Source organism: Balaenoptera borealis, assembly GCF_965194805.1.
Source record: "Balaenoptera borealis genome assembly, chromosome: 1".
Lineage (NCBI taxonomy): Eukaryota > Metazoa > Chordata > Mammalia > Artiodactyla > Balaenopteridae > Balaenoptera > Balaenoptera borealis.
The window spans coordinates 193488390-193502946 of NC_138860.1; the positions used below are offsets into that span (position 1 = coordinate 193488390).

Sequence of the window (14557 nt, forward strand, 5' to 3'; positions counted from 1 at the left end):
TTGAAATATGGCATGTCTTAAACACATGGGCTACCAATGGATGAAGGGGAACTCCACGAAATGTACAGGCGCAAATTTTTTTCAAAGTGACTGTGTCGACCTTGCAAGTGAACAAGACGGGCCGAGTGACGCGTGCGGGCGCTTGTCTCCAGCGACAGCAGAGCCGGGGTGGTCAGTGCAGCCCTAGTGGGATGGGCCTGGCCGCGTGCTGCCCTGTGCTGGACCGACATCCAGCCGGGATAAGGCCTGACTGACTGTGGGTCTGTATGTGCTCCTCTGGGTGAGGGGCAGGAAGGCGACCTGCTGTCTTCAGTGACTTTTCTCTGCACAGACAGTACAGGAGCCTTGGCTAAATAATAAGCCATTGTGAACATATCACCAGGCCATTAAATTGGAATTTAATCTAAAAAATGATGAAGATTTCTGTCTTTATTAAGCAGTTACAGGGATGGTTTCCATTAGAAGACTTCTTCCTACAGGGTTGGAAGTTGAATTGCTCTGAGGATGCTGTACTCATTTACAGTGAGCACTTGTTGGCTAAACTGAAGGCTGAATTAGCGTTCCCTGTGTTCAGTGTTTCAAATGGCTTTTCTCTCTGTCCTCTGTGGTGTCGCTGCAGTCTGCTCCGGACATTACGAAATCCACTTTAATCTCTGGACACTAACCAGAGTGCAGCCGCTGAAGTCCCATGGTTTACTTTCTCCATTTAAAACACTCTTGTTGGGTGCTTCCCTGGTGGCGCAGTGGTTGAGAATCTGCCTGCCAATGCAGGGGACACGGTTTCGAGCCCTGGTCTGGGAAGATCCCACATACCGCGGAGCAGCTGGGCCCGTGAGCCACAATTACTGAGCCTGCGCGTCTGGAGCCTGTGCTCCGCAGCAAGAGAGGCCGCGATAGTGAGAGGCCCGCGCACCGCGATGAAGAGTGGCCCCTGCTTGCCACAACTAGAGAAAGCCCTCGCACAGAAACGAAGACCCAACACAGCCATAAATAAATAAATAAATAAATAAAAATTGAAAAAAAGGGAAAAAACTTAAAAAAAAAAAAAAAAAGTAGGGCTATGGTAAGTATTAAAAAAAAAAAAAAACACTCTTGTTAGGGACTTGCCTGGCGGTCCAGTGGTTAGAGCTCGGCGCTTTCACTGCAGTGGCCCAGGTTCAATCCCTGGTCGGGGAACTAAGATCCTGCAAGCCATGTGGCGCAGCCAAAACACAAATTAAAAATTCTTCTTATTCTTTTTTAAAATTGAAAGCTGTGTATCATATCAGTAAGAATGGTACTCAGGGCTTCCCTGGTGGTGCAGTGGTTAAGAATCCACCTGCCAATGCAGGGGACACAGGTTCAACCCCTGGTCTGGGAAGATGCCACATGCCGCAGAGCAACTAAGCCCATGCGCTACAACTACTGAGCCCACGTGCCACAACTACTGTGCCCTGTGCCGCAACTACTGAGCCCGTGTGCTGCAACTACTGAGCCCGTGTGCCACAACTACTGAAGCCCGTGCGCCTAGAGCCTGTGCTCCGCAACAAGAGAAGTCACCGCAATGAGAAGCCTGCGCACTGCAACAGAGTAGCCCCTGCTTGCCGCAACTAGAGAAAGGCTGCGCACAGCAGCGAAGACCCAACACAGCCAAAAGCAAACAAATAAATAAATAAATAACAAATTTTAAAAATGGTACTCAGAAATAAATATTGAACTCTGTAAGTAACTGATAGAGTCCCTGATGGGAAACCTGCTGCTCTGGGTCTCCCCTCCTCTTGGTCTTGACCCCAAATTTAGGTGCTGGCACAGAAATAACTGATTATATAATTTTTGTGTTTTAATTAAATAAGCAGATTTAACTAAGCAGAATGGCTTCTAATAGGATAGTTTGAGTTGAATTTGGAATCTAGCTATTTGGTCCCTCTATAATCACCATCTCGTTGAATATACTTCCTGTGCTGGGCTGGTGAGTATTAGCACCAGCTTTGTGAAGCAGAAATAATTAGCAGTGAGGCCGTTTGCCCTGGAGGGGTCCCCAGGCCCTCCCACACGAGTGCTCACACGCGTGTCAGTGAGAGCAGGTGGTCAGATGACGACACAGTGGCAACGTTTCTATTAGAAATTGTCATAATTTCCTTTGAAATTATTCCTACACAAAAAAACGTTTTAGACCCCATCCCTACATTCAAATTTTGACCCTCTTAAAGCTATTGTCTCATTTTCCCTCAGAATGTATGGCTTTCTATTTGTAAAAATATATACGCTGGGGCTTCTCTGGTGGCGCAGTGGATAAGAATCCGCCTGCCAATGCAGGGAACACAGGTTTGATCCCTGGTTCCGGAAGATCCCACATGTCGCGGAGCAACTAAGCCCGTGTGCCACAACTACTGAAGCCCATGCGCCACAACTACTGAAGCCCATGTGCCACAACTACTGAAGCCCGCGCGCCTAGAGCCCATGCTCTGCGACAAGAGAAGCCACCACAGTGAGAAGAAGCCTGCGCACTGCAACGAAGAGTAGCCCGCTTGCAGCCACGAAGACCCAACACAGCCAAAAAATATATATCTATATATATATGTATATATATACACACACACACACACTAATTTGAGATTTCAAGATTTTTTTTCTAGTAACTTGGATCACTTAGGAACAATGAAAACATTTTAATTAGCTTGAGTAACATCCCTTTGTAGTTCTCACCTGCTTCACAAGGTCATTTTATAGATAAGAAAACAGGTAACAGGCTGCCAACGGCCAGAGTGTCTTACCTGAATTTGGTTGTGTTGACCCCAGATCCTTTGCTCTTTTGTGTAGAGGTTAGCTTCAGGGATTGTTTAGCTTGGAAACAAGAGTCTTAGTTAACACACTCTAGAAGAAAAGTTCTCTGGGCCGGCCAGTCAGTGCTTTTTAGACATTGTTTCTGCGGGCCCCACGGCTCCTGGGATGGTAGAAGGAGCGAGACGCACGTGCAGGTCTGTGGGAAGGTGCCGGAGCCTCGCAGGCAGGAGAGGAGGCTCTGGGGGCGCGGGGGTGCTGCGCGTTAGACGGGGTAGTCTGCAGGCCAGGCATGTACTTGTGTGTCGCTGGTTCTCTGTTGAGTGTGCTTGGGACTGTGGGTGCGCGGCTGGGGGCGGGGGGCGAAGGAAAGGGTCTGAGCTCTCCCACCCTGGTGGAGGCTCTCCGGGACTGCAGTGCCAGCACCTCGGAGTGACTGTATCTGAAACAGCACTAATTCCCTCTTTATCATTGTTTTTCCCTAGGATGCTAGAAAAGCGTGTGCAGATGCAACTCTCTCCCAGGTAAGAGCAGTTTGTGCAGAGTCGCTGGCCTGGCCTGGAGGTTGGTGCTTGTGGCGCCTCCACTTGGGACCTCTAGAGGGAGCACTCTGATTCTCTCCTGTGCACAGTGAGGGTGTGGGGCACTGCTCGAAGGGTTCTCCTGCGCAGGCCCTTACCACGCTAGGCGAGGCCGTGGTGCGTCGTGGATGACAAATAATGTCTCTCGAGCCTTCTTGCGGAGGCCGGAGTTGTAAATGTTACTGCAGTCTCGATACAGCTATTTCAGAGTTCCTCTCCCTAGCAAAATCTGCCTCAGAACTTCGATTTCTAAAGTCCGGTTTGGCAGATTCTCAAAAAGTTAAACATTAGTCATGACCCAGCAGTTCCACTCCTAGATGCACGCCCAGAGGAGCTGAGAGCTGACGCTCAAACAAACCCGTGTACGCGCGTGCTCACGTCGTCTCGGTTCCCAGCAGCCAGAGCAGGAAGCAGTCAGATATCCGCAGGTGGAGGAGCGCGGGGACAAAGTGTGGCCTGTCCACACGGTGGGACGTTACTCAGCCATAGAAGGGATGAATCTTGTGACATGGCGCTCAGTGAAAGAAGGTCACATGTTGTGTGATTCCATGCATATGAGATGTCCAGACAGGTCACCCTGTAGAGACAGAAAACAGGTTCATGGTTGCCCGGGGTTGGGAGGAGGCTGTAGGGAGCAACCACTTAGTGAATATGGGGTTTCCTTTGGGGGTGATGAGAACGTTCTAGAAGGCAGGTGCGTGGCTGTGCTAATAGTACACACTCAGAGTTACATACGTTCAAATGGTGTGTTTCACCTCACTGAAAACCAATATTTTTGTCCAAAGAATTGAGCAGAAATGTGAAAGAAAAATTATATTCCTACTTCTGTTGAGTATGATTTTTTTACATTGTCTTAGCGCTTTAGATGTTATTTAATTGGGGTTAAACAATAAGTTAAAGAAAAATTAGACTGCATAGAATAACCTGCATTTGAATCTCAAATGCACTTTGGACTGTACGTGTTTTTAAAACCCATTATTGTGATACGCTTATTCCATTTGTCAACCCAGAATCATTAACGTCAGGTTTTTGTATGTTGGAGTGAACAGCAGGTTTGTATGTATAGTTTTGTGCCCTAAGCTACAGAGTACAGAGGAGATTCCATCGTTGTCCAGCTCAGCGCACAGCCTGGTCTCTGGACAGTCTGTAAGGCTGGGGCCCTGTGTTAGATTGTGATGTAGGCTGACGAGGCTGTAATTCGGAGGAAACCCGTGAGGGACTGACACAGGCCAGGAGGAGCTGGGCCGGGTGGCCAGCTAGGGAGACAGCAGAGACGGGAGGGGAGGAGGCTCTGGGCCAGCCCCATGCCTGCTACGCACGGTGGGAGGGGACGGGGGTCCTGGAGAACAGGTAGAGTAGCAGACTTCCGAGAACCGGGAGAAGGAAGGTAGGTGCCCTGGGAGACAGGAGAAATCGCAGAGCGAGGCCTGGTGGCCTGGAAGGAGCAGGGCAGGCACAGCCAAGGCCAGGGCGTCGGGGCCAGTGAGTGGGGTGGGCTTGAAGGGGAGGGGACCTCGCGGGGAGAGCACGCATCACACGATGTTAATTTGCAGTCACTTTTATTTTTAAGATCACAAACAACGTCGACCCAGTGGGAAGAATCCAGATGCGTACCAGGAGGACGCTGAGGGGGCACTTGGCCAAAATCTACGCCATGCACTGGGGCACGGATTCCAGGTGTGTGGGGCACGGGCACACGTAGCGCTTGACACGTGCACGGAGGAGAAAAGAACCTGAACTCATTGGCTGTGACTTGTAAAGAAAATATTTGGTATTTGCATCAGATGTGCGAGCAGGCCAAGACAGCAGCCCAGGTGCCCGAGCTCCATCTGTGTTCCCGCCTGCCTCAGCCGACCGCACACCGTCACCTCCTCACAGCCCTCCCTTCGCCTTTGTCCTCCCAGCTCTGCGGCTCGGCGCCCATGCCACCCTGGGGAGGTGACCTGTCCTCTGTGCCGTGGCTCCTCCTCTTTCCAGCCTGTTCCTCGTGGCCTCTTGGCCACACCCTCTCCTGGTTTCGGTGCCCCGGCTCAGGGATCAGAAGCCACTTCCTGCGGTGTCCGTGTCCGGAGGGTTAGAACAGCGACTCGTGTCCCAAAGGTTCCTGCATGAGTCTGAGCTGGTCGTTGCTGCTGTCACCGCCTCTCCCCGGCCTGTCTGCCCCACCTCCCTTTTTTCTAGCCTCTCACTCTTTCTACCTTGAATCCTGCCCCGTGTTCAGACCTCTTTCTAGGCTCCTCATCTCCATCGCCCTTCCAGTCCCTCCTCCTCTTGCCCTTAACCTGCAGAAGCATTGAAATGAAATCCATTCAGCTCTTTTCTGTTCCTCTTTTAGAGGCTGCTGGGAAGTCTTTCTCCACTTTTCCACCCAAATAATTACATAAAATGCTGTGTGACTTTGTGACTGTAACATGTTCTTTCAAATAGCTAACGTGATATTTCAGATGCCTTTCTTAGAGTAGCATTTTTTTCATGTTTAATTATCAGAGAAGAATTGTCTGCTTGGTTGGTTTTTTCTTTGTTCCTGAAATTGCCTGCTTTAGAGTGTCAACAGCTACAGAACAAAAGAGTCTATTTTTAGTTTGTTCTGTAGAGTATCCCATATAATTCCAAATGCAAATGAGAGCTAACTTAGATCATTTTAATGATGGCAGTAATCAGAAAGAATAAAAATGGAAAAAGAAAGAAAAATGCCCTTACTAGTCAATCCACCTTAGAATTTATTGTCAAAAGTAGATGGCAACCAAACAGTACCTTACCTTTGGGTCTTTCCTCCATCTGTGGGAACATCAGTGTCCTGAAGAGACAGGGTGTTGGGTGGATAGTGACGTGTCACTTGTGCCCTGAGAGGTGACCAAGAGCTGTGTTCAAGGAACTAAGGCAGGTGTGTGGCCAGAGCTGTGGTGATGTGGAGAGGGGCTCAGGGGAGGCCGGGGGCCGGCAGCACCAGATCTCACAGGCGTCCCGATCACCGCTGCCAGGCTTTGCGTGCCCTCTGGTTCCAACACGAGTTCTGCCTCGAGAGCCCTGTGGTTGAAGGAACGAATGCAAAGGCAGGAATAAGCAGCACCACACTCCGAGTCGTGGTCACCCCTGAGAGAAGGGGTGATGTGGGAGACCCAGGAGACGCTGTTGGGTGTTGCGTGGGTCTCGTTCTCTTTCTTGGACAGCGTCGTGGGTACGTGGGCATTTGTTTTAAAGCTGCTCTTCAAACGACAGTTATTTTTATAATGCCCTTATATGAGAGCTGTATTTTACAATCATAAACAAGGAAAACAAAAAATGATACCAAAGAGGACCCTTGCTATCCAGAGCCCTTCAGAGATTTTTTTTTTTTTTTTGTAGATAGCCGTGTTTTCTGGAGAGGTAAAATAGGTAAAATTTTGCCTATTTAAAGTCGAAAGAAAGTTTATTTTTATTTTGGATGTACATTTTGTTTAAGGTATCTTCATAAACAAAGGTAATTGTACAACCTTTTTTCATGATTCAAGGCTATAATTTGGGAATGCCAGTTATTTGATCATGTTTGTATAATTCATGGATACTCTCAAACTATTGCACTGATCAGCAGTTTTCTTTTAAAACTATAGAAGATGCCCACAGTGAGGTTTGTGTATATGCATGTGTCAGTACATATTATGTATGCATTTATAATATGTTTAACAATACGTTGTAATTTTTTTATACTTAAAGTCTACTTTTTATAACATTTGAGAGTCTCTTTCAGTCACATGAATTAATGCTAAACTTCCCCCCACCTCTTAAAATTTATTTATTTATTTATTTTTGGCTGGGTCTTCGTTGCTACGCGCGGGCTTTCTCTAGTTGCAGCGAGCAGGGGCTACTCTTCGTTGTGGTGTGCAGGCTTCTCATTGCGGTGGCTTCTCTTGTTGCAGAGCACAGGCTCTAGAGCGCAGGCTCAGTAGTTGTGGTGCACGGGCTTAGTTGCTCCATGGCATGTGGGATCTTCCCGGACCAGGGCTTGAACCCAAGTCCCCTGCATTGGCAGGCGGATTCTTAACCACTGTGCCACCAGGGAAGCCCTGTCTCCCCTTTCTGAAGTCTGCTGAAGTGTTACAATTGAGAGTGAAACGCTGCTAACCCAGCGAGGCTTCAGAGCCCTCCCTCCTCAGAGTAAATGAAGGGCCTGAGGCCTTTGGATCTGGACCTCTATCTACTTAACCCCTGTTTCCAGTGTCCTGGAGCCCTGGGCATCCTCCTGGCTCTTGACTCTGTGTTCTGGGTGGGTGGCACCTCGGGGGAACTGAGAGCTCTAGGAGGCAGAAGGAACCAGGTCCCAAGCGGTCGTCCTACTGGGGATTAAGAGGTGTGTCTTTTCTCACCTTCGGGAGGATCAGGGGCTGCTTAATGTCTCTCTAACCCTGGGGCGCGTCAGCACATAGTAAGCTTTCCGACCAGGCGGCCTTTCTAGAGGTGACCCTCCCGGAGGACGAGCTTCTTTACGTCAGCTCTGATGTTCATCCAAAGCCTGTGCTTAGAGGAGCCTGGCGGAAATAGAGCCGCAGAGCGACCCTGGTTCCGATTACGTGGGGTCTTTCAAGCGCCTAATATGTTTATAACTGTACCTCGATGCAGGGATTTACTTTAAGAAATTGCATCCAAAGAATAATAGGATGGGAGCCTGCACGTAGTTCAGTTCTGGGATAAGGTTTTCATGCAGTGCTGAGTACGTATTTATTCCCTGCCAGAGTCACTGCTGGCTCCCTGAGAAGCGTGTGCATCAGAGCGTAGAGTTGGATGAAAAGGACCAGTTGTCAGAGGGATTCGAGTGAGTTTACCTCCAGGTTTTGACCACTTCAGGAAGCCAAGTATATCGCAGCTGAAAGGGTTGAGACCTGTGTTGTGATACAATCTCTAAAACTGAAAACCCTTCTCCTCATTTACCGTGCTGACACGTATCTCTGCATGGGGCTATGGGGAGAGCCTTCTTGCCGTTCCTCGAAAACAGCACCGTCTGTAGAACAGAGTTCCTTAGGATATCTTATGAGTAGCGGTGGTTCCCTGAATTTACTCTCACTTGAAATTCCTTTGCCCATTAGTCATGTTTTCCTTTTGCAGTTTCCTGTCTTCTTTCTGCAAATACAGACAGAGCACCTTTTCAAGACACAGATCCCAAACAGCACAGTTGACCAGAGCAAGAAAATTGTTATGAAAAATATTCATGATAGTTAACTAGTCTCTTCTGTGGGACCAGGCGCAGCTGTGCTTTAGATTGTCATCTCTTTGCAAAGCAGGTGGAAAGGGAGTGCCTCCTTAATGTTTGTAAGAGCCTTGCAGTCCCATTTTGGCTCAGTCTGGGAAATTTTCATGGGGTATTTTTGGTGAGAAATGTCTCAAATTTTGAATATCTAAAAACTTACTAGTCCTTTATATTTAGGCTTTCTACGTGTCAGAATGGAACAGAAAATTATATACTAAATATTTTCTACCACCTTTGAGTCATGAAAGAAAGATCTGTAGGTCTCAAATCTGACTTATGGTGAACAGAAAACAAACAGAAGCAGTTCTAGGCAACCAGCTTGTCTCATCTGACCAGCCGAGGGACTGTGGCCAGGTCTTCACCTGAAGACAAGCACGATTGAACCTGAGCTGTTATCGCTGGGAATATTTTCTTTTCATGCTTTCGAAGTTGGTCTAACAATTAGAACCTTTTTTTGGGCGGGGGTTGCTTATAAATAAGTGCACTTTGTCAGCAAATACAATGTTGAAGTGCGTTAGTCATCACTAAAGTTTAGTTTTCATTTGTTGTCTTTGGGTGACTTCCCATGTTGGTGTGGTACTGATGGTTTGCTTTTTTCTTTTTCCTCCAGGCTTCTAGTTAGTGCCTCACAGGATGGTAAGCTTATCATCTGGGATAGCTACACCACAAACAAGGTAGGTACTGCAAACCCTTCCCTGAAAAGCGGCCCGGGAAAGGCGGGTGTTTAAACTCTGGGTTCACTTACGTAAAATGTATAACAGGAGAGGGTGGGGGAGCACAGTGTGTTTGTTTTTGTGTAAAGTCATATGGGTCAGGTAGAAGCCCAGTCACATGGCTGGCCCGTGTCACTGGTGCTGCTGGGCCAGCACGGTGTTGCTGTGATGTGTCGTCTCTTTACAGAGCAGGTTGGGGGAGCCGCCTTCAGGTTTCTAGGGAACTGGAGTCCAATTTTAGCTCAGTCTGGGAAATCTCATGCTTTATTTAAAAATACAGAAATACAGCTTTCCGTTTAGTTAACTAGTTTTTACAAGAAATAATTTGAAAGAGTTTATACTTTGAAGTATAAATTAAATTATTTTAAAAATTCAATCCAGGGTTGTATCATATTGAATGAAAAAAGTACTATCGTTGGTCTAAACGTGTGTAACAGACAAAATTCAGTTTTATTTTACTGGAGGATACCACATGTGTATAACAGAATCCAGTACTTATAACAAATCTATCTCAAACACAGGGAGGTGTGTGGTAGGATTAATTACAGTAATTTCTAGTTTGATTACTTCACTAAAAATGCTTTATTTTCTAAGTCAATTTTATAGCCATTTTGACAAGCCAGTGAAATGTTTTCCTTTTAATATGTAATTGTGATTGAGAGGCTATGCTGCTATTACTTAAGTGCCTACCTAACTGTAAGTTATGACTTTATTAAAACTACATTTGGGAATTCCCTGGCAGTCCAGTGGTTAGGACTCCGTGCTTTCACTGCTGAGGGCCTGGGTTCGCTCCCTGGTTGGAAAACTAAGATCCCACAAGCCACGCGGTGTGGCCTAAATAAATAAGTAAAACTGCATTAAATTGGTGTGCAGCACTGGATTTCTAATTAAATTATTACTTTATCTGACTGCCCACACATATAAAATATTTTCAAAATAATTTTGGCCACTGTTTTGCTGTGCAGTGAAAGTTGAAGACTAGAAGCGGGATCATAAGTGTCAGTAGTTAATGTTTTTGACCTTGAGCGTGCTTGCATCACGTGTGTTCTGTCATTTAGGTTCATGCCATCCCTCTGCGTTCCTCGTGGGTCATGACATGTGCATATGCCCCTTCTGGCAACTATGTGGCCTGCGGTGGCCTGGATAACATTTGCTCCATTTACAATCTGAAAACTCGTGAAGGGAATGTACGTGTGAGTCGTGAACTGGCTGGACATACAGGTACATGTTCTCATCATAACCTCAAAGTTGTATACGCTGTGTGCCTCGCATGAGCTACATGCTATGGACACTCACCCCTTCTCAATAATTATTTAATGAGATTGGCTACAGCAATGGCCAGAAATACTCTGAAAATGAAATCAAACACAGGCCTTGATACTCCTTTACCAGTAAGAAGCCTTTGGATATAAGTCACTGTAGTGGCCCGTTTTCAAGGATTTTGGGAACATAGGTCACTCCGTAACAGCTGGCAGCCACCTGTCTTTTATAGTAACAGGACGTAGTTCGATCTGTTATCTCCTTCTGAACCTCCTTCCATCTTGAACACCTTTCCAGAAGGGTTTCCTAATCTAAACATGCATGAGCGTACACGTGTCTCCCTATGCACACACACATGTATTTATCCACATATTGATACACCCTTACTGATCTCTTAACATCCTTCATAATGACTAGCATTCTTGTTGCACAGGAAGCAGAACAGAGTCCTTCAGGCTGAGTGCTTCTGAACGTAGCCAACTCTAAGCGTTGGGTGGTATGTTATTTTGGCTTCTGTTTGCTTTGGGGTTGCTTCCTTCTTAACTTTCTGTCTTCTTAAAGTAGTGACTTAGATCTTCCTACTTTTTCAAATATAAATTACCCTCTAAGCTATAAATTACCCTCTAAGCTATAAATTACCCTCTAAGCATGGCTTTAGCTGTATTATCATTCAGTGGGAAATATTTTTAATACCCTTTTGATAACTTGTTATTGGTTTCTAATCAAATGACATTATGTTCAGAGAAGATGTTCTGTACCAGTTCAGTTTTTCACATTTATGGAGACTTGCTTCCAGTGGAGCGGGTGGTCTGAGGATGACACGCCGCACGCGCTTGGGAGTCTAGGCTGTGGGGCAGGTTCTCAGCGTGTTCGTCAAAGCAGGACTTTGACACTGTTCACATATTCTCTGTCTTTAGTTTATTTCTGTCAGTTGCTGAGGCAGGGGTGGATTCGTGTATTTCTCCATTCTGGGAATTTTTGCTTCATGTATCTTGAGCTCTGTTAGTAGAAGGTATGTTCATGACTGTCGTATGTTCCTGATGAAGTGACCCTCTTTCTCAGAACCTTCTTTGTTGGAAAGTCGGCTTTATCTGATGTTAATGTAGCTGGACATTAATGAAGGTTAATGAAGGCTGGAGCCTTCTTAGTCCGACTGTTTGCATGGTGTATTTTTTCCCATCCACTTAACTGTATTTATAAACAGAGTCCCTTAGAGACAGCACACAGTTGGTTCTTTCTTTTTATCCACTCTGTTTCTGCCTTTCAAATAGTATGGGGTTCATTTCTGTTTCACGCGGTGTGGGTGCAGTGGAATTTGGCTCTCTCGCTTTATGGTGTGCTCTCCTTTCCTGCCTTCTTTTGGGTTACTTGATTTTTTAGAATTCTATTTTAGTTTTATCTGTTGGCTTTTCTGGTTACCTCCAAAAAAGGGTTATGTAGGGATTACAATGTACATTCATAATTTTTCATGGTGCGCTCAGAGTTATATTGTATCCATTTATATGAAATACAAGAATCTTGTGGCCATAAATACCCGTTTTCTGCCCTTCCTCATTCTTTATGAAGTTTTCGTAGGTGCTGCATCTCCATGTGTTATAAGCCCCACAATATATTGTTATATTTTTTTCCTTTAAATGTTCTTAGCCACTTGAAGAAGTTTGAATCGTCTTTTACATTTACTCAAATCTTTACCATCGGTAGCACTAGTCATTCCTCCTGAAGACGTGAGCTTTCTTCGGGTTCCCTTCAGCCTGATGAACTTGCTTTACCATTTTTTACTGTTAGTGCAGGTCTTCTAGCAGTGAATTCTCTCTGTTTTCATTTATCTGAAAATGTCGATTATCCTTCATTCTTCAAGAAATTTTTGCTGGATATATTTAATCCTGGGTTGGTATTATTTTCTTTTAGCACTTTAAAGATTTTTGTTTTTTAACAGTTTGTGATGTGCCTTGGAGTGACTTTCTTTGTTTATTGTGCTTTAGCACCTTGAATTTGTAAAGTTTTGTCTTTCACTAAATTTGGGAAATATTAGAAATCCATTTTCTGTTCTTTGTTCTCTGTCTTTTTGTACTCCAGTGGGTTCATGTTCACATCGTCTCTTAGGTTCCTACGGTTCTGTTCTTGTTTATTCCATCTCCCGCTTCTCCAGAGCTGTCCTCCAGTACACGTGACTTCTGTCACCTCCAGTGTGTTGTTAAGACTACCCAGCAAGCCATATATGCCAGATGTTCTATTTTTCAGTTCTAGAATTCGTTTGCTTTTTCAAAAAAATAGTCCTTATTTTTCTGCTGACGTTTCCTGTCTATTTATTATGAGCATATTTAGGATCCTTGGGCATAGTTCCAAGAGCTGGCTTTGAAATTCTTACCTGCCAGTTCTAGCAACTAATCCCTTGAGGTTTGGTCCTGGTGGCTCTTTTCTCTTGAATATGGGTGACATTTTCCTGCTTCTTGGTACATCTAGTGATTTTGACTTGTGTCCTGGGCTTTGTGCAGACTCTGTTCCCCTGAAGCTCTGCCATTTGGTTCCGTTGGGAGCAGCCACACAGCCGTGTGGGAGCAGCTGTCTTGCCTGTGTGGTTCGGACAGATGTTGGGGCAGTAGGTGTGTGATTTTTAGGGCCTTCTGTGGCTTTCTCCTTTCTAGGTTTCCTTCTTTCACTTTCCAGTTATGGTTGACCAGAACCCTATCTACTGGCTGTTCAAGAAGGTTGGGCCATAGATCTGCATCTGAGGTGTGGCTGCAAGAGGGGGCGTGCCCTCAGGCACAGGGCACACGAGCTTGTTGAAAAGCAAGCTCACCCAGCGCCTCTCTTTCCTTCCAAGTGCAGAGGCTCCCCTTCGGTTTGTCTGCTTCTGCTTCCAGTGCTTTCAGGTTTTTGTTTTTATATTTGTCCAGAGCTTGTGGTGGTTTCTGTGGGAAGGTTGCTCCTGGGGGTGGGAACCCCCCTTCTCGGAACCCAGCCTAGGCTGCCTGCCCCATCCTTGTAAACTGGGGATTCTGTCCAGTGAGCACCCTTCCTAAACCACTTTGCTTACAGCGTTGATGAACTCACAGCACATTAAAAAACACATTCTTACTGTTTACCAATCTCTTATCAGATTCAGTGTATGGACTTCCATTTTTAATTAAATCTTTTTAATTTTTTAACACTTTATTTGCTGAAACAAAAAAATAAACTAGTATTAGAATGTTTTAGAAATTTTGTTTCCTTCATGTATCATGAAATTTTACTTCTTCGGGAGTTGAGTGGTAGTGTTTTTTTAAACGTTTGGCCTCTTAAGAGTATTTGTGACTTTCTTCAGACATGACACATAATTCAGCTTCACATCAATAAAGGTTAAAATTTGATAAATTCAAATAGCCTCACTTTAGTCGGGGGGTAAAGGTGTGAACGGTTAGTGGGTTCATCAGATTTGAGGACGAGCGGTCTACATCTTGTCTCGGTCCCTCTAAGCCTCCGTCGGATGACGCGAGTGCTCATCACTCAGGCGTCTCTCGCTGGCCCGAGCCTTAAGTTGAGAGCTCTTTGTCAAGCTGTGGTTGGGACATTTTGTCGTAGAGTCTTAGAGACTCAGTTGCGCAGAAAACCACTCTTGGTGTTCTTCTCAGCAGTCTCCCCAAGCCCTCAGATGGTGTCTGATGGAGTGAGGGCGGGAATCGAGTCTCTGCGCTCAGTTTCAGGAGAGAGGCTCTTGGTGGTCAGTTTTGTGTTGCTGTTGTTTCCAGAAAATACAAGGGCCCATATGGAACAAACAGAAGCTTCCTTCTCTAGAGTTGGCCACCCAGGCTTTGGAAACGCTAGCAATACTTGAGAGAGCAAACATCAGATGGCGTTCTGTCTTCTGGTGTTTTGCCTTTTAAGTTTCTATCTTAAGGAGTAAAGGATGCCCTCTAGAAATGGTTAATGGAATGAATTCACAACGATTGAGACGGAACATTTATCATTGTTGCTGTTACTATGAATATATCACGTATAGAATAAAACTTGCCGAGTGCTCTCTTGGTGAAAATAATAATACA

The 14557-nt window shown here is 45.7% G+C and overlaps 1 protein-coding gene across 6 annotated transcripts in view; it reads left to right on the forward strand.

Annotated features, from left to right (window-relative positions):
- The window catches only part of GNB1 (G protein subunit beta 1), a 91932-nt gene that overhangs the window by 66915 nt on the left and 10460 nt on the right, over positions 1–14557 (forward strand). For all 6 annotated transcript variants that reach the window (XM_082404848.1, XM_082404849.1, XM_082404851.1 and 3 more), the window contains 4 exons: positions 3246–3284; positions 4912–5018; positions 9173–9236; positions 10334–10496. In XM_082404848.1, coding sequence (XP_082260974.1) covers positions 3246–3284; positions 4912–5018; positions 9173–9236; positions 10334–10496 — 373 coding nt within the window. Of the gene's footprint in view, positions 1–3245; positions 3285–4911; positions 5019–9172; positions 9237–10333; positions 10497–14557 lie in introns of those variants that run through there.